General features: G+C 35.8%; 1 protein-coding gene across 2 annotated transcripts; it reads right to left on the bottom strand.

Annotated features, from left to right (window-relative positions):
- Positions 1 to 682: 682 nt before the first annotated feature.
- LOC137394599 (uncharacterized) lies at positions 683 to 25,170 on the bottom strand. Of its 2 annotated transcripts, none has more exons than XM_068081334.1 (12): positions 25,013 to 25,170; positions 21,601 to 21,644; positions 18,499 to 18,652; positions 15,275 to 15,466; positions 14,329 to 14,418; positions 11,704 to 11,820; positions 8,373 to 8,531; positions 7,885 to 8,162; positions 6,068 to 6,177; positions 3,251 to 3,416; positions 2,389 to 2,528; positions 683 to 1,194 (listed from the first exon to the last, which is right to left on the bottom strand). In XM_068081334.1, the coding sequence occupies exons 1-12, from the start codon at positions 25,074 to 25,076 to the stop codon at positions 912 to 914; spliced, it is 1,797 nt and encodes a 598-aa protein (XP_067937435.1). In that variant the 5' UTR covers positions 25,077 to 25,170; the 3' UTR covers positions 683 to 911. The 2 variants fall into 2 exon arrangements, with proteins under 2 accessions (XP_067937435.1, XP_067937434.1); XM_068081333.1 differs by having other exon boundaries at positions 15,275 to 15,478.
- Positions 25,171 to 25,983: the final 813 nt, after the last annotated feature.

Genomic DNA, 25,983 nt, shown 5'->3' on the forward strand with positions numbered 1-25,983 from the left:
TACTTCAAACTGCAAATGTGGACAACTGACTTCTCTAAGCTCAAAGAGCACTGATAGAATTGTACACATAGATAATTGTTGAAAGCAAGAACATGCAGGGTCATATATATTGCAATCTATTTGCTTTGGTTTGAGTTAGTATTTCATATATTGATTCTTTGAAGCTCTAAACTTACGGATTTATAATAATTGGATTCATCATAACCTAAATAATTTGCTTTTGCCCAAAACCCACACTAGCAAGTGCTTCAAATCATGATTTTTTTATTTCACACGGCCAATTAAATATAGGCCTATATCTTCAAGTGAGGTACAACCTAAATCTTGTATGCATTTACAAGTACAAAACTGGGCATCTAGTATATATTTCTCATATCTGAATGGTGTAAAATAATCAGATCAAAAAATGAATGAGAAAGCAATTGATATAAAGCTCAAGATTAAATGTGTCCAAACATTTTCAAAAACTGACAAAGGTGCACAGAAATCAGTAACACTTGTTTTTGGGATTGCAGCACATTCCACTTCAGGAATGGTTGTAATATAGAAAAGATGACGCATCATATAATAAGCCTTGATTTGTAAAAAATTCTTTGTTGCAGTTAGGGCTACTCCATGCTATCCGTACACACAGCACAATAGAAAAAATTTTGGCAAGACAAGCTAAAAGTCTATTGGTGAATGAATGCTGTAGTATTTAACCTCTTTCAATGGCTAATTGCCAAAAAAACGCTAGCTTCCATGAAGAATACAATGATCATAAACAACTGCATTGGGAGTAAATTATAGTTTGATCAACCTTGTGGTTGCTAGATTAAAATGACCATTTGAAGTATTGGACAAAATGTTCCGTATTCTACAGTATGTACAATAATTAAGGTGTATGATTGGTTAATAGTACATCACATATATTAACTGTAAATTTCTGGCTCTGGCACTTTATGGGAATCGGATAGGTCAGCGTACACATTGGAATCCCTTTGTAGTTGTCTCCTTATAGGCTGCATATACTCTAGAGAGGGGTCATCATTTGGCGTGACCTTCACTACCTTGCTTGGGTCTTTTTGTATGGTGTAAGAGTATTCGTTGGCTCCATTTTCACTCAAGATATATGTCTTGATCGCTGTATGTAGCTCAGTGAATGAGGGTCGGAAGGAAGGTTCGTGATTCCACATAAGTCTCATAAGGTCATACCTGTGAACAACATTTCTATTAAACCATACATCGCTTGAAGCACCGTTATATTAGCTACTGGATGGGGTCATGGGGTGCTGCTGTGGTATCTGCTACTATAGGGTTGATAGTTTACCATCAGTTACTGGTAAGGCAAGGTACATCAGCTATTAGAGAGGTATGACTGTAGTATTAGCTGCTATGCTTAGGTGACTAGAGCGTGAGATATGATAAAAGGGGTGGCATACTACCACCTACAACAGAGGCTTTTTGAAGGTGTGTAGGCATTCCTACCACATAAATGATTCGTTCCAGGAATGTTCAAATTATAGGGATTCTATGTTATATGAACAGTAAGATTCATGTAAATTGCCTAATCTGTTCCAAGATCTTTCCAAACTCACCCCTTCGGCCATATTAAAAGAGAAAAACTAAACTTGATTTTCTAATTTAATGACTTTCTAGTAACTGTAGTATTATTGGTTTGTATCAACAACTTCTTTCTTATTTCATTCATTCGGTTAATGGTCCATTATTATGGTAATTTTACGTTAAGTTGAGGGGAGTGCACACCTTCAATGTCAATTTACTTTAATTTCTCTAGACAGCAAGTTCTATTCTGCATAAAAAAATCAAAAGTGTTTTATATGACTAAAATAAAGAAGAGCACAAATCTATCCTTACTATAATAAGAACGGGAGCTGTCCATCTATTCGTCACCAGGGTTACAGGTTACGGTAAAAGATAGCTAACAATGAGACTCCAACTCATGACATTCAGCTTGGTATACCGAGACTCTAATGCCTGTACCAATCAATCACCTTTAAGTATTTCTGAATACTTCCACAGCAACTCATTCTTTTCGCTTTATTGGCACACTTGATGATGTCTCACAGTACACTATACTGTCAGGGTACTGGTATATACCATAGAAATACCCCTATAAGTCGTTTTATCCTTGGAGTGTGTGGCAAGAGAGAAAACGATGTTTTAAGGCTAACTCTAAAGCTAAGGTTTTCATTATTTAAATCTAATTTGAGAATCTGCGCTGACTTGACACGTTACATTATATAGAATTTTTTATGTAGTTTTAAGCAAAAACTTTACATAAATTATTTACGTAACGTGAAATATATGTAAATGTAGTAGGAGATTTATGTACCTTGTAGGAGCGTCAACTGTATTTGAAATAAAAGAACTAAGAAAAATGCTTACAAGTTTGAGGGTAGTTTATCAGGCTTGGAGAGTCTGTAGCCTGCATCAAGGCAATCCTGCAGGACAGTAAGGTTACCGATTGCAGGATAGGGTGAACTCCCATCAGCATAAAGCTCCCAAATAGTAACACCAAATGACCACTACAATTCAGGATCATATCACGTGTAGAGAGCATTGGCAATGTCCACTCCTTGAATATATGCTGAATTTGTTTATTAGACTTGGCAAGGGAATAAAATATACCCTTTGCTTTGGGCTTGACTCTCAAGAATACATTATGAGTTAAGTTTGTGCCAAGCAATTTTTGTAAAATCCGTTAACTTTGCATTTGGTTAAGCATATTTGAATTTGATTCTGAAATAAGTAATTTTTGTTTGGCTAGCTCTATGTGAGGGAGATAAAATAAATAGCTTAGGTGCATTTCTACCTTCATATCTTATTAAATTTCAGAGTTATCTTCTCTTTGAACATTGGCAATTTGTGAAACGATTGAGTTTCACATAATTATATATAACCATATAATGGTTATATATATGGTTTCACAACCATATAATAGAGTTGCAATATTACTGGTTAACAACTAGCATTGGTCATTAGTTGTAGCTATTTTAGAAGTTAATTCTGTCGCTTAATACTGCTGATGGCAACACTTGCTTGAGCGCCTGCAGGATGGCAGAAACAAAATCACAAAAAAGCACTCCAGATACCCCGCCGAGATCCTCAGAAAAGGATGTTTTTGGCCAAAGAATGTTTTTGGTCAGTATTTCATGGCTAATAGAATTAAATGTTGTAGATGTCACAGGCTATCCAGAACTTACACAGGATGTATAAACCATATGAGTGAGATATCGCGATAACATACCACATCTGACTTGTGTGTAAATGAACCTTGTTTAATAGATTCAGGAGCGAGCCATTTCCATGGCAGTCGTTTCTCAGCAATGTCACTGCATTCATATATCTTACTGTCATAGATGTCTCTCGTCAATCCGAAGTCGCTAATCTTTAGCACATACAAGTCACTGATTCTGAAAAGAGAAATATGGGCCTGTTGTAACGGTTAAAAAGCTTTGCTAAAAGTAGTGGAAGCTTTAAAGCTCGGCTGTTCAAGCTCGTAGCATTCTTCTGAAATTAAGTTTCAGCCCTTGAGTTGGTTAACCGGGTGTCAAAAAATATTGTTAAGTTATATACCATGAAAACTATGTCAGACAACAAACTTCAGGAGCATTAGAAGGTAAAACTAGTGAATCTTTAATGACACACTGATTGAAACTCTTGGTCATGGAGGATCGAAAATGTACAAAGCTAAAAAGCTTCTTCTCAGCAACAAGAGTTTTACACTAAATCTTTTTGTTTTTCTATTCATAACAAATACACACGCTTTATTATACACGTATACTACAAGGATTCTTTTTTCAGTTCTAAAACATCACTTTTTTGAAAGGGTGTAAGAAACTATTTACTTCGTTTAATTGGTATTCGTGTCATAGAGTTCTACAAGCTTAGAGCCGCAAAGTGATATTCAGTTCAGGAGTTGTACTGCCCTGATTGCTGATATAGTCCGTGGAAAGTTGTTAATATGATCTAGGATCAGAGAACTCACTTGTGTATACAAGGTTAGGTTTTAATGTGTGAATCCTATAATTAAGCAGGTTACTGAGAAATAGATTGACAGCTATGCGCTTTAGCAAACCGAAGCTGACCACAAGATAAAATTAGACTCAAGGTAAACTAAGCAGAACATACACACAATTATTGCAAAAGAATATTTATTGCAAAAACCTTGGAGGCGGTCAATATTAAGACTAATGCATATCTACTGGGTGATGTCTAATAGAGTCGTTATTTCTTGGTGTCATTGGACAACATTGTTGGTATTTTGGTGTATGCATAGATATTTATCTAAGCGTAAGCATGCAGAGGCTATTTTTATATAAGCACAATTTCGCAAGTCATAGCTGCTACTCTTGAGCAAAGATGTTTGTTAACCAGAATTAGCTGTAGTTGCTTAAAGTACGGTGTCATAAACAGCAATGAAGCATTTACAAGTGAACATCACCGATATGAATACAATGAGCTTCTGAAATATTGCAAAAGAATTTTGCGTAGTCATGCTATATGGATGCAGCTGGTGCAAATTCCAATGAAACACAAAAATAGTTACTGCGGTTTGTAGGAATTAATACATGTATTTATTTTATCACAAACACTGGAAACACAAATCCTCAATGTAATTTTTGCGCTTGGCTATATGATTCATTCAATTCACAGTCACTTCAAATGCTGACTCTAACCATCGCATTTTAGTTGTACCCAGGAGATGGCATATCAGTCATAGCATGCCCTGACTTTTAGTGTCACCAGGTAATGAAGCAAAATACATGTAACTATCCTTGTCTTCGTGTCATAAAGGATCACTCACAACAAACTACAGCAACTTGACAATAATATTTTAGTGACATTGATCACTGACTATCATGGTCACCAAGCAACGAGGTGTCAACCATGGCAAACATTGGTTGTTCAGTGTTCCCAATAAAAAAAGTGTCAGTCGTGGTGAGCGCTCACTATGGGCGTCTATAGGTGATCAAAAGTGATTTGATTCACTACTGTCTGTGTACGCAATTGGTTACATATGAGGCACTCAGGTTCCAATTGCATACCCTTCATTATTTAGGAGAAATGCAGTAATGTTCACTTTAATAGGCGCACATGATGCTACATGATGACCAAGACAGAAAGGGTCATTTGACAATGATAATGAATGATCCATAATGATAATGAATAGTAATAGTGACAATGAATCATACAAATTCATGGCCTGAGGTATTTATAAATGTTTAAAAGTTTATAGGCTACAATAACCAAAGACTTGCCATATAATGTAACTAGAATGTTCGGTATATGTTATGAAGTCCCTTGTACCTTTTAGGTACAAGGGACTTGTCTTTTGTGACCTTGTAGGTCACAATTTCGATAAAAGAATCATGTAAAAGATAACTCCAAATTTTATGGGCGTGTGTGTGTGACAGTAAACAGTTGTGTGCTCTGCTCCATGGTAAATATTTTGTTTACTTTTGTTTAAGCTCAAGGCCCGTGCACACTATTGCTCAAATCAACGTTTAGCTGTGCAATGGACCACATAGATTAGCTGCTCTGACGTCATTTTCCGATGAGCGCCCAACGTAGTCGACGCAATAGACTTTCAAAGTGTTGAGCTTTGACACCAAAGCCAATCAACTTTAGCATCTTGATTGGCTCTTTGTAGACGGCATCAGATCCAAGTGGTGTTTCTGAGATGCCAAAAAATCTATGTTAAAATAACAGAAGGACTCGCAACATCAGGAATAAAAATTCGTAATTTTTATTGGTTGTTGGTTAACAGTCACCAATAGTTAATCGTTTATAGTGTATACACCTTATCGTTGGTTTTGGTGTCAAAGCAGCTAATCCTTGTGGTCTATCACACAGCTAATCGTTGATTTGAGCGATAGTGTGCACAGGCTTTTACTTTTCTAGGCTACGCGCAGAGAATCCGAAAGTGTTCCAAGTGTCAGTCGATACAAGTACTGAATCCCCCCCATGTCTTTTAGGTTTCGTGCTATTCATAAAGCACAGTTTTATTTATCACCCAGAAACTGGCTATCAAATACATCTACACGTATAAACACATACTTACAGGCAGTTACGTAGAGCAATATCTCTGTGGACAAAGTTCTTAGTTTCAAGATATTCCAATCCTGCAGCCATTTGCACCACAAAATTTAGGTAGTCCATAGGAGAGAATTTCTACAATTAATCACAAAGCTAAAAAAGGGGTGGGAGGTGTAGGTAGAATGGAAGGAAGAGATATGACATAACCATGATCATTTTAGCTAACTGCTGCAGATGGTGTTTAGTTGATCAAAAGGGAAGGGAGTTTTTCTGTCATGTTTAGCTACTCGCAGCTGTAAGGAGGTATTCTACACCATGTTTTACTGCTCACACGAAGATAAATAAATATTGCTTTCAAGAATATCTATTATTACTAGTTTACATCCAATTTGTATTTACATTCCTGGAACAATTTCTATAGAAGTTTTTTAATCCAGTAGCATTTGTTCTAGAAATATCTATCACATACATTTGATGTTTAGTGTATCATCTTAGTTTTAACGCTTTTACATCAAGGTTGGCAGGCTAGGTTTTTATCATGATACTAATTATAAGTCAAATATACAAGCAGAAGTTGAAATATATTCATTGTCGTTTAAAGTCGTTGTGTTCTGATTTTGGGCCGCGTTACTGACGGACAATTTTTAGATGCGCATCTACCTATATGACTCTCAGTGTTGTCTTTTACAAGTAGTTAAACCCTGTGTTCAGTTATATCAATGAAAAATCAACGCGACATTAGATTTGATCTCGGAACCTCCAGATTTAGAGGCGGTGAACTTAACCATTAAGCTACACGGAATTGCAGCTTAGGTAGGCAAATAGTCATTACATTGGTTAAAATACTCACACTTAAGCGCTTGCTTGAGGTTAATAACTAGCACTGTTGGCCGTTATGCGTAACGATTGTTAAGCTAGCCCAAAATAAGAAATTGTTTTAGTAAAGATTCATTAGATAATTATTTTATTACCCATGCAACACCGAGCATTCAGTAGTATTACTATATATTTGAATAGTCTTTGTATAATTTATTATTATTAGTGTAGTAGGATTGAAAGGTCACAAATTATAATACTGTTAGGCTGTAATAACGTAATAATATACTAGCATATGTATGATAATACTAAAATATTACAAACTTAAATGAAATACCTTTTTATGATTTAAAAAATTATTCTTATGAAATATTTTGGATTTTAAAATGATTTCACTTTCCAGTAGTAGCTTTGCTTTTTTTTAATTGTAATACTACTCTGCCAGATTGTGAGGTATTTCAATGAAGCACAAAAAATGATTATATGCACAATAATTATAACACAATTGACGGTGAAAGAATAGCACAGGTGTTAGTGTGTAAGGCAGCCAACCCACTTGTTGTGGGTTTGACCCCTCGACCATGCAATCTTTTATCTTAACTTCCAAATATGGCTTCAAACAGGCAGACAAACATGGCTAATATTTTAGTAAATATTGTCATAAACAAAGAGGTCAGTAGCTAAGCTTTTTAATTCTTGCCATTCTTGATGAATGGATATATAAAAGTGTCTATTTTTGTAATTTTAATATGTTTTATTAATACACTAAGCTTGTTTAGGAGCTTTGTGTATAAAAAAGGTTTTTATTTCAAGGTGTATGATTCATCATATCAATTAACCAGCTATCAAATAAGCCCACTCACCATGTTGACAGTTAAAAGAGGAAATATATGATTGTCTTGTTATTCTAAAAATATATTTCTCAGCAGGATAATCAGGATAATTTAGCCTAGTCATCTTGCGCTACATAAAAAAACAAAATAAAAAATTTTTCATTGTTGTACAAGCCATCCACTTTATACTTACAATTTCAGACTTTTTAATGAGGTCCAGCAGGCTTCCCTTGCCCATATAAGGGCATACAACAGCTGGTTGCTCTCCTGGCTCCCAGACGATACCGATGAGATTGAGCACATTCACGTGATCAAACGTGTTCATAATATTTGCTTCTCTCAGTAGGTTTTTTATCTCTTCCTCCTGTCTTTCAAGAGTCTGAACGCGAACCATTTTCATGGCAACCACAACTTTGTATGTGTGTTCTGGGTTTGTGTAGCAGTACGCTTTACGAACCACTCCAAACTGACCTGACAATAAAGGTAAAGGTCACGTGCACATCGCTCTATTGTCCTTTCTTTTAAATATATACTGTTATTTAGAGAGACAGTAAAGTACGATAAGTGACAAGATATTAGCAGTTGTCTACTCTTTAAATCAGTCAAACATGTTCTGATGTTGTACTACTTTGCGTTCGATGAGTTTGGAACCAAGTAAAAAAATATTATCAATTTACTCACCTCGTCCGATTTCTTCTAAGAGCTCTATGTCCATAATCGATATTATCTTTCCTTTCACCATTTCTTGTATTTCTGGAGATGCCGTTGTAATATCAAAGGATGGGAGCATATTTAGTCGGCAGCCAGGGTCCATTGCATAGTTGTTGGTTGTGCTTCGTTCTGAAGGAAATTCCATAATATTCTCAATACGACTCGATAAACAACCTGAGACTGGGTTGCAAAGTTCTATCGATCAATAACTAAGCTCCTAAAATTCCTAAATACTCAAAAGAAACTCGTCATTTGACAACCAAAAAAACTTTAGAGACATGGAAGCAACCGCAGTTTGCACAAAGTTGGCACAATAGTTCGACCCAAACTCATGAACTTGATGAAAATTTCTGTCTCAATGTCAAGCATTTTCGTATGCCCTGTTCTGAATTACGATTGAACCAACATTTAATAGACGAAAAATGTATATATTAGATTCAACAAAAATAAGTTGTCCAATCGGATGTGATATCTGGTTGCCCTTAAATGAATCGAGTTGATCATGACCAAAGGCATTTGGTTGTAACCTTTTCCACATCGGTTGCTTTTCTCAACCACATCTTCTGATGTTGTTTGCTGTATGTCCACCTGTTCACACATCTTCGGGCACACTGGATGTCACTACTTTATAGACTCGAGTGAAACCATCTACTGCAGGTGTAAAAGATGAACTTACTCAAGCTGTAGTAGATTATTATATTATTATTATTATTATTATATTATATCAAAAATTATCAGTATTCTTTTATCAGTTGCGATTTTTTTATGTTTGAAGTGATGGAATGTTTCAAGATTAAAATGGACAAAAATTGATCTCGCTTGAAAAACTCAAAAGAAAAATACATGCGAAATGATATCACTAGTTGCTATCGTAGCTATTGTTGATATCGGCTATTGCGTCCAAGTTAGAGCAGTAGGCGTCTCTATTTGGTTGATCTCTTTGCAACTATAGATGTCATAATCGCACTTTCGCTCATTGTGAACGTTTTAACCATCATCATGTTTTGTTGATTTTAATTTTGAAACATTCTGGCAGTCAGATCACTTCAAACATCCTAAACAATCACAAATGATAGAAAAATATCGATACTATTTCATAAAATCTACTAACATTCTGTATAAGTTCAGCTTTAGTCGATGTAATGCTCTGATGAGGAAACGCCCCATATACCAGCCGTTATAAGAGCGAATACTTAGTACCAGGCACTTAAGGTATTAAGACTTCACAGAATGCTGTAAGCCATACGCAGTGGAATGGTGTTAGTTCTCTGCATCTGACTAATAGGCAACCAGAGTGACAACTACTCTGATCCGCCAAATCAATCAGCAGGTTTAGGACAGGCAATGTGACTGCTCGTTACTCATCTTCTGTATCAGCCGTTTGATGCAGTGCTCAGGAATGCCTGTCACTGTTGTTTGCAAACACTCTGGGGTGGCAATACTTTCCTTATGCGTAGTTCACACGAACACACACCTTCAACAAAACTTTGTAAGGAAATTTGTTTGGACTAAAATGATAGATCAGTTAAGGCTTTCTGGCGATCAAGCAATACTTGCACTTATAATGGCTGGTAAATAGGGCCTATCTTCATCAAAGTAATACATCGACTGAAGCTGAACTTTTACAGAATGTTAGTAGATTTATCAGAAAGTATTGGTATTTTTTATTATTGGCGATTGTGATGATTGAGGTGATCTGACTGCCAGGATGTTTCAAGATTAAAATTGACAAAACTTGATCGCGGTTAAAACGCTCAGAAGAAAAATATGTGCAAAATGTCGTGACTATTTGATATCGCTGCAATAGTTAATATTGGCTATTGTGCCCAAGTTGAAGCATTGTGTGTCTGTATTCTGTCCATCCCTTTGCAGCTATAGATATCATAATCATACTTTCACTTGATCTGAGCATTTTAACCTCAAGTTTTGTCGATTTTAATCTTAAAATATCCTGGCAGTCAGATTATCTTTAACACCAAAAACAATCACAAATGATAGAAAAATATCGATATTGTTTGTTAAAATCTACTAAAATTTTGTTCAAGCTCATCGATTGCTCAAGCAGATCGTTGTGGCAGATCAAGCAATGTTAGATTTCATCAAATCGTCATTTACGGAGAGGATCAATTTTATTTGGCAATTACAGCTTTTGTCGCCTTCCTATTGGATGTGGCTAGATCTAAGTCAATTGTTCACGAGAAAGTAATGATGTTCAGAATAGACAATGTTAGTAACTGAATCAGTGAGTCAGACAAAACAGCTAGTAAAATTTTGGAGAAGTGTGGCAACCCGGACAAAACTAGATCCTGTAAAGATTCGTTCTCAAGGTCAACTAAGCGTTGGCTCTCAAAGTTTTTTTTGGTAAAAACTGTCGCGTTGGATCACAGATCAACGTAAATGCTGAATTTAAATTTAATTTGAATTTAAAATAGCTATTCATCTGTTTCTTTCTCACTGCCTCCAGTTGCTCAGAGTTGGTCTGAATCGGCCATATTTAGAGATGGCGCGAATAAAACAGACCACGCAAACGCCTCGTACAGTCGTTTCTGACCATTGACTAGTTCGCCGTGTCAACACTTTTGTCGGAAGTCACTATTTGGAGCGAATATTGCTCAAGATTTCCTCACTACTTTATGTTACTATGGAAATGGCTCTCGCTCAAATGAGGCAAGCATGCCTGATTGTGCAATCGTGGTTTGTTATCTGGCCAAGCTTTGATCATTGCACATACTTGATTGAGTTAAGATACAAATTTTTCTATAAGATGCTCAAATTTGTGCTTCTTGAACAAATGTGGATGTTGTATGTTAGTTACTGAAAAATCCTCGTTTCGTAGAAGTACTATAATATGCTGAATTTGTGGCACAGTTTTGTATCAGTAGCACCAAAAGAATTAGTTAATTTGTAATATCTCTGATGTGTGAGAAATTTTGTGAAGCCATGTTGTATCTGTAAAATCATTGCTTCACGTAAACACTGATGAATTGTCAGTGTACTCTGTGTACTGAACCATGTCCAACTAAGATCTCTCGCTAATCAAACAAACAATGCATTCATACTTAGAAAAATTAAAAGCGTTTCCACTTTTAAATCTTACTTGTTTCTCACAAATAAACTGAGCTTTATAACGCTAAATTTGACATTTGAGCTATTATTTCGTCGACGGTAATGTATGTTTTTGCCAAACATTTACCAACATGATTGTATTAAAGGTCGCTATACTGGTCGACGAATGATCGCGTGGTGAAATCTTTAATGTATGACTATCACACGAAAACTCCGTAAGTTTGAAAGTACTAACCTGAACTAGCTGGCTGCCTTCTTTTTCGTCGTTGCCTTCGTCGACAATAGCAAAGAACTCCAAAGAGAAGAGCAAGGACAAGGACAGCAACAGCAGATGATATCCCGATGGTTGTTCCTAAACCAGCATAAAAAACAAACTGTTTTATAAAGTTTATCCTCATAAACCTATTACCTAGAGGATAACGAGAATTCATCTATCTATTCCACATTTCCGTCATTTATTTGATTGATTCGAGTATGAAAATGGTCAATATGCAATATACATCAACAAGTGAGATCAACAAGTCTAAAGCTAAATTAAATCGGCATATTCAAAAGTTTTACTTCGTTTTATTAGTTCGTATTAATTGTATCATTACCGAGTCATCTCTTATTGTAATCGTAGCAAAACAGACTTAATTTAGCTATTACTTGGTATTTCACATTTACATTTAAACACTTTTATTTGTTTTATTTTGTTTCTTAATTTATTTGACCTGCACAAAACATTTTTTTCATGATATGAAGTTTGAGAGTTACAGCTGTTTGGCAAAGTTAGAAAACCTTTACAGTTGTTTTATTTTTGCTCTTTGATTATTGTTTTTATGGCATTCCAAAAGCTCTTTATCGTCACAGAAATTCTTGTCTGTTAAACTTATTTAAACTGCACAAAACACTTCTCTCATGATATGAAGTTTGGAAGTTAGAATGGTAACTGTTGTTATAAGTTAAATACAAATAAATTGTCTGTGCAGACCTTTATTACCCGATCAATGCTAGGAATGCATGTGGTATGCATATAAGTCTACAACAAGTCTAAAGCAAATCAAATGAAAAGGAGGATGTGGCTCTTAGTAACTTATTTCTATATATTCCTAAAGATTGGCAGCTGTAAACTAAATGTACAATGTTATCGAGTTTCTTTGCATAGAGTAACATAGAGCTAAAATCAAGAGGGTGATATAAGCACTATATCTGAAATTTTTAAAGCAATTCCAAGTCGGATATCATAGATGTATCAATTTGGCTCAAATTATTTAAACTCTAAATAGGGATGAAAATCCCTGGTAAAGATTCGGATGTATATAGTATTTATACAGCCCCCTTACGAGTAAAGAGTTGGATGTATATAATATTTATACAGCCCTCTTACGAGTAAAGAGTTGGATGTATATAGTATTTATACAGCCCCCTTACGAGTAAAGAGTTGGATGTATATAGTATTTATACAGCCCTCTTACGAGTAAAGAGTTGGATGTATATAGTATTTATACAGCCCTCTTACGAGTAAAGAGTCGGATGTATATAGTATTTATACAGCCCTCTTACGAGTAAAGAGTCGGATGTATATAGTATTTATACAGCCCTCTTACGAGTAAAGAGTTGGATGTATATAGTATTTATACAGCCCTCTTACGAGTAAAGAGTCGGATGTATATAGTATTTATACAGCCCTCTTACGAGTAAAGATTCGGATGTATATAGTATTTATACAGCCCTCTTACGAGTAAAGAGTCGGATGTATATAGTATTTATACAGCCCTCTTACGAGTAAAGAGTCGGATGTATATAGTATTTATACAGCCCTCTTACGAGTAAAGAGTCGGATGTATATAGTATCTATACAGCCCTCTTACGAGTAAAGAGTTGGATGTATATAGTATTTATACAGCCCTCTTACGATTAAAGAGTTGGATGTATATAGTATTTATACAGCCCTCTTACGAGTAAAGAGTCGGATGTATATAGTATTTATACAGCCCTCTTACGAGTAAAGAGTTGGATGTATATAGTATTTGTACAGCCCTCTTACGAGTAAAGAGTTGGATGTATATAGTATCTATACAGCCCTCTTACGAGTAAAGAGTCGGATGTATATAGTATCTATACAGCCCTCTTACGAGTAAAGAGTTGGATGTATATAGTATCTATACAGCCCTCTTACGAGTAAAGAAATCTTTGTACGACTTAAAAGATGAACTTACACAAAATTGTCATAGATTTTATCAGAAGTTATCAGTTTGTTTCTATCATTCGCGATTGTTTTTGATGTTTGAGGTGATCCGACTGCCAACACGTTTCAATATCAAAATTGTAATTAAAAACTCCTATCAAGTGAAAGTGTGAAATGACATCTACAGTTGCAGAGAGACTGACAGAATAGAGACGCATAATACTGTAACTTGAACACAATAACCGATATCAGCTATCGCAAAGATGTCAACTAGTGACATCATTACGGCTCGTATTTTTCTGTTGAGCATTTTAACCGCGATGACATTTTGTCGATTTTAATCTTGAAACATCCCGGCAGTCAGATCCCCTCAAACATCAAAAACAATTGCAACTGATAAAGAAATACCGATACTTTCTGATAAAATTTTCTAGAATTTTGGGTAGGTTCATCTTCAAATTTAGATCATAAGGTAAGCCTACATAATTTATGATCACAGGCTTTTATTTGGGCAAAAACCAAGTTTTTGTTGGAAGGCGGTTGTGGGTTTGCTAAGCCAATTAGATTAGCTTCAGCACCCTCTATAAGAAAACAAGTTGCTCAGTTTAACTTTGAATCACATGATGATTTTGATAAAAGGAGGCTAATATAGGACCTACAGTACTAAGAAGTGATTTATAAGAAGCTCACCGGGGTTGGTAGTTGGGGGTGCCGTTGTACTTATGGGAGGATTTGCTATGCCACAAGTGTCTTCCATATAGCCTGCATATATCTCTATATCTGGACATAAATAATTACATGTATTTTAATACTAAAAGTAGGCATGTATTTAAAAAAGGATTGCAGGGTTTTAATTTGTTCTTTGCATATTCATCATCTGTTCCGAACTACGATTAAACGACTATTAGGAGAAAAATAATGTGTATACTGCATTCACTAAGAGTAATTTAATTAATAAAATGAGAGCTCTGGCTACATCTAACCGAACTGCGTTTAGCTTGACCACAGGCTAAATGAGATGCTATCCAAAGTCAAACACGAATAATTAGTTAAATGACCCAGTTTAGTACTACAAGCAGATAAAGTTAAACACAGCAAGGAGTTAAATGAGACGTAACCACAAGGAAGTATGAAGGCCGCTTCAAGACTGGACTTCCAAACCATTGCCTGAATTTGCCTCTATTGATTATCATAAAGAAAAGTTCATCAATTTTTTTACTTCAACAAAATATGGACTGTTCTACTCAAAAAACTTGCAACCTTTGACCTATAACCTGTGTAATGAAGCAAGATCAGGATGAGTGATATTACACAGTTTTTATTGCAAGAGAACATGAGCACAGAACAACCAGCTTCCCTCAACCTGTTTAAAACAAAAACCAACTACTTTATGTTGTACGTAATGTAATGCATAGCGTCAAGCCCGACCCTGTATAATGGAAACGCACAAAGCAATAAATGTCACATATACAAGTGTGAAAAGCCTCCATGTGTACAATATAAAATATTCCACATCACCTTTGACCTATAACCTAATAAGCAAGAAATCATTAAATTTTTATTCAAACAAAATATGGACAGTTTTACTCAAGAAAATTTGTAACCTTTAACCTATAATCTCTAACCTATAACCTACCGGATGTGCCAGAAGTAATCCTCAGACTGCACGCATTCTCTTTGAATGCGTGAATAATGCCATAGTCTACACACAACCTGTCGCCGGTGTTACCTCTTCTGCAGTCGACCGTTCTGTCGGCGTTCACATATTTGAACACGCAGTCTCTTGCGCATTCCTCGTCTTTAGCACAGCTTTCTGATGAGTTGAAACCTGTTACCACATCTACAGACATTACGAATGGTGTAGCCTCGAGGCTACACATCGCCCACATTGCATGCTTATAAGGGGTGAGGCAGAGGTCAGATAGAAATACAGTTTTAACTGTAATATTGTGTAGAATGCTTTCAGATTTTCTATCCACAACCTTATAAGGTGAGCATGCAAAAGTAGTATACCGTATAAACCCGCATCCATCGAGTTGAAGTTGTCCTCTATTTACAGTGATATCCAATAAATACACAGGTTACACTATTGATTAGCGGATGACCCCCCCTCTGGTGAATTAAACAAAGAAATAACTAAAAACATCTGGCGTATAGCAAGTAGTCAGTTTTCTTAGCTTACAAACCTAAATTGATTAGAAGATGTTATCACCCCCTTTCCCTCCCTATTTGGCATATAGCCAGTAATCAGTTTTATTAGATTTCAAACCCAACTGATAAATAGATGCCCTCAGCCCAAAAATTCTCCCGCCTACAACCCCCCTTGATTTGACAAACAATAAATTCACATTCACCAGAAGCATCTGCCATGTAGATGCATCTTAGCCCACAAAATCTTAACGCAGATCTCAGGCCATGGTTTTTAATGGATCATACGCTATGTCACAGCCAATAAGGCCAACCCAACCTGGTTGTAGCCTCTCATTTTGTCTCTCATTCATCATAACCACTACTGAAATTCTTCAACTATTGCAAGAAGTAGGCGATTAGAATTAGAGTGTCATATATATGTACTCCATACACCTACCTGCTTAAAAAATTTGAAAACATCTTAGAAAATCTAGTGATCAAATAATTTATCATAAAGTAGGCTAAAACTGGTCGCAGGATCCATATATATGGCGTCTTACAGTGCCTCGCGTTGCGCGTTCACAATTCAAGTTGATCAACTCGAGTTGCACAACTCGAGTTATGAACGCGCAACACGACTTTTCAAAAGTAAGGTGCAATATATTGGTATTACGGTAGAATAACCGTAGATCTGGTTATATTAACAATGGTATATCAATAGGCACCCGTTAGCTAATAGAAATTAAACTATGTATGTACTGTAAAACTAGAACTAATGGCGAATTATAGTGTGCCGAGTTTGCAACTCGAGCTGTACAACTCGAGTTTGTAAATATAACTCGAGTTGTACAACTCGAGCTGCACAACTCGAGTTCATCAAAACCCAAGCCGAGTTCTTTCAACAGCAACTCGAGTTCAACAACTCGGCTTGAGAACATCTCATCGTTTCATTTTCTCTAGCTATATGGAATTTTTTGTGCATCATTAAACGCCGTTGAAATAATTTCTATGTTCATTTTCGGTGTTCATTCAGTTTCTTGTCAGATTCTAGAGATGACTCTTTTTTCATTTGAAAAAGAAGTTGCCCGGCTGGCTGCGAATTTCCTTTTCCCAAACAGGTTTACATATGGCAGTAAAATTTTGGCTCATGATTGGCTTTAGTAATTGAATTTTAGTAACCAAAACTTACATCATTACATTAGAAATCAATAGTTATAATTAGAAAGGAACACAAAATTCTAAATAACGTAGCGAAACTGATGTTATCATTCAAAAAGTGCTGTTAAAACGTAAGAGGCGCTCACTTAAAACTCAATAATTTAAGCCATTTTGAATACAATTTTGGAATTTTGTGTTCCTCTCTAATTATAACTATTGACTTTCAATGTAATGATGTAGGTTTTGATTACTAAAACTCAATTACTAAAGCCAATCATGAGCCAAAATTTTACTGCCGTATGTAAACCTGTTTGGGAAAAAAATTTTGCTGCTCGGCTCTCATATAGATTGTTTTTTAGTTTGCCTTTTACATTCTACAATTGTTTTTGTCTCTTTATATTTATAGAAATGAATATGCGCAAATCTCGCCAATGTATATAATTTAAATATGTATACATATTTAAATTATTATTATTAAATTTCTGTAAATGAGACACCCCAATTACTCACTTTGCTTTCTTTATGAACCCGTGTTAGTTTTGCGTAACACAACTCGAGTTCATCAAAAACCTAGACCGAGTTGTACAACACGGCAACTCGAGTTGTACAACACGGCAACTCGAGTTGTACAACTCGAGTTGTGAACACGTAAGGCGAGGCGCTGTAAGGCGCCATACCATATAGGTTAAAAGTTGTTCGCCAACTGGCAAGCTCAACATTAAAAACTAGAAGTTCTGCTGCAACAAGCAAGTTCACTTTATCTATTCTATTTATATAAATCTCAAAGTTTGTTATCGTCATTCGGTGTCTGTCTGTCTGTCCAGCTATAGCGATTAAAATATAGCAATGAAAAATCCGTATCACTGAAGATTTGATCTCGCGACTATGTTGCGTTATGCGCAACATCACTAAAGCTTGCTCTCATGGTCCTTATTAGCAAATTAGCAATACTAGCTCAATCAAATTTGTCAATGGCAACTACATTACCTGCCACTGTTTATAAGATGTTTTTAATACCCATGCAACTTCAAGCATTCAGCTAGTATTCTATAAATGAGTGTGTGACAAGCAAGTGTCGAGGTCAAAGTCATACATGTAATCATAGACTACATAAACCATTAACTCGGTGATATCCACTTCAACCTAAATTAATTTAGGTTGAAGTGTATATCCTCCTTTAACTCATTGCAAAACTAGTAAGAAACTAGTAAAACCTGATTGGCTGTTGAAAGACAAAGACTTTGAGCAACATTTAATCGGGTCACACTGCCAATTACAGCAGGAATCCTGTAGACAATGTTTAATAATGTGTTTGTAAAAAATTCAATTGTTGTAAATTTGTCTAATTTGGTCTTAACTTCTGAAGCATTCGAGAAAATAATAAATTAAAATTTTTTCATAGATTAAGTTCATGGTATAATTGCTTAAATTTCTTTAGCTTTTTAAATTTTGCTCAAAATTCAGGTTAATCAGCTTGAAGGCAAGTTTAGGCATGATGACCAGCTCAGTACACTTGTAACTCACTGAACGTAGAGTCATGTTCCGGTGGAACAATTGTGAATATTCACTCACCAATATAGTCATATTCCAGTCGGTCTCGACACCTCTCATAGTATAGTTCTGAGATAGAGTATGACCCACATCTATTACGGTCCGATTCTACCGTCTTTTGCCAATCATGGTAGATGCATCCGAATGGCGTCGCATTATTGTATTTCGCCTCAACCTAGACAGGAATTCAGCTAGTATGTGACTACTCGCTGGTGAATATGGAAAAGGTGTGATTATTAAACACTGTCTACTTGCAACTGACTAGTGTTCTCTTAATTTCATTAAGTTTGCTATGGAGTACAGCTGATGTTAGCATAATAGGGTATGCGAAGTAAACCGTACGCATTGTCATATGGAAACAAAATACCTTCCTTGAAGGTATCATGTCACACTTATGATTAGTTACGACATGACATCATGTCATAGTGTCATGTCATGATGCCGTGTTATGATGTCATGATAGAACTATATTTAAATTATGTAATAAAAAAAGATCTCTTTCAAGAGAAGACGGATAGCTTTCTTTTATCATTTAGGCAGCCATTGCTAAAAATATATTGTCAGATATACTGAAGTGTCATGTTTAAGATTTACTGCTAACAAAGTCTATTTCTCACTAGGAAATAATTGAGAGCTTTTCTGTTATAATCAGATACCGTATATGGAAATGCCGAAGTGCTGCAATATATCTGAACGATGGCATATATGTATATTATTGTATGTATATCTCTTGACTAAACAATACCAGTTTTATACAGAACTTTGGAGGCTGTGTATCTTTGGTTGCTTTTTAAACTTGCTTCCATAGTTTAGCTTCCATAGTCTAGCGTCTTTGTCTAACCTTTTTAAAAAAGGTCATTAAATATCTTCTGGTTATCAGAATGTTATACAATAATAATTAATAATTAAATTGGAAGGTTCTGTAATTTTGGAATGGCAATGAAAAATTTTAAATATTAGATCTGAAACATATTGTTTAGATAAAATATTATAAAATTAAATATCAGCTATAGTTATCTTTTCATCCTTCAACTTTATTTTCTATATAAACCACTACCATGGCAGTCCAGTGCACAATATTTCAAAACTCAGCGATTTGATTGGTTGGCGTAGGTGGCGTAGCTTTGATTTATCAAGCTGAAAGTTATGAGTTCAAATCCATATAAAACCAATCTTTTTTTACCAATCTCAGTGTGGCTTCAGACAGACCAGACACCAACAGCTCTTACCATAGTAAAGACTTATACCCTGGCAGCTTCACTTGTTGTGATAGATCGTCAGGTGTAACCACTATACGTACAATTATTCTGAAATACTAGTGAGTGGTCAATTGTTAAAGGTGTGGAAGTGTCACGCTACCATACCGAAAGTTGAGAAATCAAATTCTGTATGATCCAAAGTTTTTTGCCAATCTTCAACCGGACGAGCGAACACGGCTTTCATAATAGTAAAGATTGGCATTACTTTGGCAGAAATGCAGAAGCAAGTATCACAAAATTAAATTAATTTTTACCAACTTGCCTTTTTGGTACTTGGTAAAGTAAAACAAGTAGCATATTTTGCTATGCAATGAAGATATTACTTTCAATTTCACTTGTTGATATTAATTTGGTATGAAATCAGTTTACACAGTTCTACACCTTTTACTATTTCAATGTCTATGACATCCTCTGATTACTGACCAATCATCACATAGCTGACTGGAATTACTGACCAATCATAAGCTGAATGATATATTGTTACAGACTTGTTACAACTTATCAACATGGCTTCTTACTTTACTTTTGCTAAATGTCTATTTTACACTTCAATTAAAGGTTTTAAATTTTTTCATGGTTTGTCTTCTCGTTTTTACAGGAGGGTTACAGGTTTTCAACTAATTTCAACTTATGTGATACGAATAAATCCCATATAACATCTAACAATTATTTTGAAAATATCATTGCTAGCTCCTTTAACAAGCTTCCACCTAATATCCATTTTCTTAGCAGAGAAAACGTATTTTAAACGCTAAATATCAAAGCATTTATTTGGTTTTAGTGGTTAACTGCTGCCCTTTTTCCTTTTTACGTTTCATTATTGTTGTATGACATGATTCAAAAAACATTTTTACTTGAAATAAAATTATTGCCAATAAAGTAATACAATAACATAATTATCACTCCAGCAGTACAAATCAACCGAAACAATGTTAGACTGCGGAAAAGTTGTGAGATGGTAATTTATTCTTCAACGGTTTTTAAATATTTCAAGATTAAATTCGACAAAAAATGATCGCAGTTAAAAACTCGGATAACCAAAAAGGGCAATTTTGACTTACATAGTTACAAAGAGACCGACAGAATAGAGACCCGTAACGCTGTAACCTGAACGTAACGCTGTTATCAACTATGAAACCAACTTAAAATGTCTACGAAAAAGGCCAGCTTTTCTCACAGAGCATCAGCCAGATGAAGCGACAATTGAGTTTGGCTTATTAAGCTTGACCTCGGCAAGGGTTATTATAATAACAATCGTTTAAACGATATAATTGTGTAATGGCGATTTATCTCATAACTGTTGATTTTCAGAGTGAACGATAATGGAACTAAAATGTATGGACCTTCTAGTTTCATAATAAGGTCATTTCATGGCTTTCCACTCACACTGACATTCATGAGATGAATGTTTCTAATTATCATGAGCACAAAATAGTTTCTTTTCAAGTTAAAACATGCAAATAAATATTACCAAAAATGTAGGCCTATATATATATATAGTACTTTATTGGCAATAGTTAAAATTACAATGTACAGGTTTTTTCCATAGTAATATTATCGCAATATGTCACGAAACGTCAATAATTTGACGACTCGCCATATATCGCGATTCGATTCGACATTGCAAATTAAAAATATTGAATCGACTGATGATTTTTGGAAATCGTGAAGCTCTATTGTAGGCAAAATAACATACGGCCTAACTAACACAATGTAGGCCTACATGTATGTATGTCTTTACTGGTGAAAGTAAATCAATTGAATGGGGCAATTGCGAGTGAGGGTAAGTCAACTACACGTCATTGTACACAAAGTTAGTCGAACTGTAATTATGATGCAGCATGTGATTGTACATTTAACTTACCTCTTTTATACAGTCTAGACATCCTTTATTGATCTCTGGCAGAACTACAACAAGATACAGAATGTTTCAGAAGAGTGTCTACTGGTACCATGCTTCCGTCACACTCTGGTTTATGAAACAGGCTTAATGAGTGCTTGCCAATAGGAACTGAGAACTTGCTACAGAAATATAGGCCGAATCAATGGCAGAGATGACAAACCAATTGTAAGCACAGCCCATGCCACTCTGTACCATAGGCATGAGAAAGGAATGCATCACCAATGGAGATTATTCAGTGAAGTGTGATGAAGTAGTTTTTTAGTATCTGTTGACAAAACATGGTAACAAAAAATATTCCACCTACTAACCCATCACCAGAAGATATTTCGTTAATCACCGGGACGGAACTTTTAATAAACTAAAAGATGTCAGGAGATTACGTTGGTAGTTGACAGGCTGATGAAGAAACCATTCTGGAGGTTTTACCAGATGTGGTTTAAAGAGTGCTAATGCACATTAGAGAGGGTGGTAGACACTAAGAATACTGGCAGATACTAGGACAAATAGTAAGCGTCAGAGACAGTGGTAAACACAAGGGATGAAGGAACAACATAGGGATAATGATACACACCAAACGGGGTGATGGTACAAACTAGTGGTAAGGATACAAACTAGATAAATTGGTACATGCGACAGAGGTACACACAATAAATGGTGGAACACCCATGAGATGGTCATACACACAAGGAATGGTTGAACGCACAAGGGAGGGCAAAAAACTAGGGATAATGGTACACACCAGAGATGGTAGTACACTTAAGGGATGGTGATACACACAAGGGCTGATGGAGCTCACAGAGTTGGTGGTATCGCCATGGATGGTAGAACAGACAAGAGAAAGTGGAATATTGAGCATACACGGAGGTAGTGGTACACACTAGGGATAATGGTACACACCAGAGATGGTGGTACATTATAAACACAGTTGTACACGCAAGAGATGGTCCTGCATACTATAGATGGTGGAACACACTAAGGATAATGATATACACACCAAATGGGGTGATGGTACAAACTAGTGGTAGTGGTACAAACTAGAGAAAATGGTACATGCGAAAGAAGGGGGTACACACAAGAAATGGTGGAACACACATGAGATGGTGAAACACACAAGGAATAGTTGAACTTACAAGAGAGGGCGGAACAAATTAGGAATAATGGTACACACCAGAAATTATGATACACATTACAAATAACTTTACATACTTAAAAAATGGTAGACCCTAAAGACAATGGTACACATACGAAAAAATATTACACTGTAGAGATAATTGTATAAAATTAAAGGCTTGTACAAACTAAAGATGATGGTACACCCTAGGAATGGTAAAAACACTATTGGTGTTGTTCCACTTCAAGGGTGATGGTGCACTCTATGAATAGCGATAGATACTAAGGATGGCGATACACTCTATGGATGGCGATAGATACTAAGGATGGCGCTACACTCTATGGATAGCGGTAGATACTAAGGATGGCGGTACACTCTATGAATGGTGATGGATACTAAGGATGGCGGTACACTCTATGGATAGCGGTAGATACTAAGGATGGCGGTACACTCTATGGATGGTGATGGATACTAAGGATGGCGGTACACTCTATGGATAGCAGTAGACACTAAGGATGGTGGTACACTCTATGGATGGTGATGGATACTAAGGATGGCGGTACACTCTATGGATAGCAGTAGATACTAAGGATGGTGGTACACTCTATGGATAGAGGTAGATACTAAGGATGGCGGTACACTCTATGGATAGCGGTAGATACTAAGGATGGTGGTACACTCTATGGATGGTGATGGATACTAAGGATGGCGGTACACTCTATGGATGGTGATGGATACTAAGAATGTTGCTGCTCACTAAAATAATTTTACATATTGGAAGTAGAAGAAAACACCAAGAATGGTGGTTCACACTAAATGGTGGCATAAAATGAGAACTGTTAAATAATATGAAACGACACATGGAATAGGGCTACATATACCGGCCATAATAATCTTGTTTACTGAAGATGGTGCCATATGCATATACCGTATATGTTGATGTGACTATGTGGTACATGCACTATATTTAACACTATATTTATATAGCGATGGTGATTCACCACAGCATATACTATTAATGATAATATGTGTGATGCTGGTAAGGAATGTTCTAGAAGTGATGAAGCTATACTAGGAATAGTGTTTGAAACAATCTTGGCTTTTCATAAAGTAAGAACGATGGTCACGCACCAGAAAAGGTGCTATGCACACCAGTACTGCTAATATATACATGACAGCTTGTAACACCATAGATGATGGTACATATATAGGAAATGATGATATGTTCGTTGGGAATGGCAATATACATGTATGTAATTGGGATAGGATAGTGGCATATATTTCAATGATGATAGTTTGTACACTAAAATGATGATATACCAATAAGTAGTGAAAACATGCATATTAAAAGCGCTGATGTGCATACTATGAATAATAATAGTAGTATAATAATAGTAGTAATACATATAGTCAGACTAGTCATGCATGCATTAAATATGGTGGTCGATATCACATTTTAATGATACGTACACTAGAATTGTCATACATATTTCAGAGAAGATGACACATACACCAGAATGGTGATACATTTTTTAGGAATAGTGATGCATACTTCAGGAATGGTGATACATATACTAGAGATAATGATGCATACACTAAAGATGGTAGTACATGCCCTAAGGATGGTGGCACATATGCCAGAGATAGTGAAACATACACTAGAGATAGTGATACATGCCCTAAGGTTGGTGGCACATATGCCAGAGATAGTGAAACATACACTAGAGATAGTGATATATACCACAGAGATGATGATACACACCCGAGAAATAGTGGTACATACACAATGGATAGTGATACATACACTAGAGATGGTGATACATGAATTAAGTATATTGCTATACACATTTAAAATGATAAAACAACGGTCAAGGTGAATTTACTTAACAGAGATCTTTTGTTTATACTACAAATAGAGATAATTTGACCAGTTATGGGCAAAATATCCGGTGTGCTAACTACCCAGGCTTTGAATTCTCATCTCTCTGTGCCTGCAACTACTAGCAATATCCAGCTCGCAAACCTGTTGAAACCTGTTAAAACCTGTCAACTAACTTTACTCACAAAGCAGCCATTTCGTCAGAAATAGCCACCCAGCTATTTCTGACTCTTTTACATATAAGTCTGTTCGAATGTATTCCAGGAGAGAATACCTCCACATTGACTATGCGGTTTATATAGCACCTGAATAAAGGCCCAACTGAGGCATATATATATATACTCTATAGGTATTCTTCCACTTCTGGTTCAGTGTATACTCACTTGAATATTTCCAGCTGTCATCTGTAGTTGTCTCTAATTCACTATTTGTGCTCGTTTCAGACATGTTATAGAAAGGTCTGAAGAGAAGCTAGAATAGGTCCTTTTAGTCGCTCTGCTTAACCTTGCGAACTAAACCGTGGAAAGATAATCGTTTTGTCTTTCTGAACTCCGCTAGTCACGGTGAGTGAACTTCAGCCTCAGGCAGGTTCGTGAGCAAATTGCATCATGGTTCTTCAACCATGACTGCATTTAATATAAGTGTCTCGCTCATATGATGAAGCGAGCGTATTTATCCTATTTTTAGTTAACTTTAAGGTAAACAAATACAAATCTGAAATTATTCTTACCGTTTTGATAAAATAATTTTTCTTCTCTTCTAATTTAGGCTACAAAGAAAGCATGTCAGTTCGTCGAAAACTAAAATCAAAAAATCAAAAACATTGTTTCTGTATATAAGGATCTTGTTGAGTATTAAACGCAGATGCTTTTTTAACCTGTAGACTTTATTAACTTTGTTAACATGTTAACCTTCAGATAGCCCTATATCTTTGTACTTAAAAAGAACTGGCCTTTTGCTGGCCTCCAATGGTCGCACTGCTGGTAACTGACTTTTTGTTGGCATTTAACCTCTGCATGTGAAGGAAGCTGACCTCTTTCTGTTGTTAGACTTCATTGGTTAGGTACAGCTGACCTTATATTAGCCTCAAAACGTTCTACGCAAAGTAGACTGGCCTTTTGCGTTAGGACTTCTGTTCATAGATACAGCTGACCCTTTGATGGCCTTGAGACTTCAGATGTGAAGCCAACTGACTTTTTGCTAGCTTTGAACCTACATTTTGAGATAGCTGACATTTTGTTGACCTTGAAATTAAGTCCGGACAGGTTGCTATTTTTGTACATTTTTTAGCTTACTCATGCTCTTCTTGTTTTCACTCTCGTGATTGTTAAATTTTTTTCCAAGGTTTTTCTAT

This window comes from Watersipora subatra, chromosome 4 (genome assembly GCF_963576615.1).
Source record: "Watersipora subatra chromosome 4, tzWatSuba1.1, whole genome shotgun sequence".
In the NCBI taxonomy this organism is placed as follows: Eukaryota; Metazoa; Bryozoa; class Gymnolaemata; order Cheilostomatida; family Watersiporidae; genus Watersipora; species Watersipora subatra.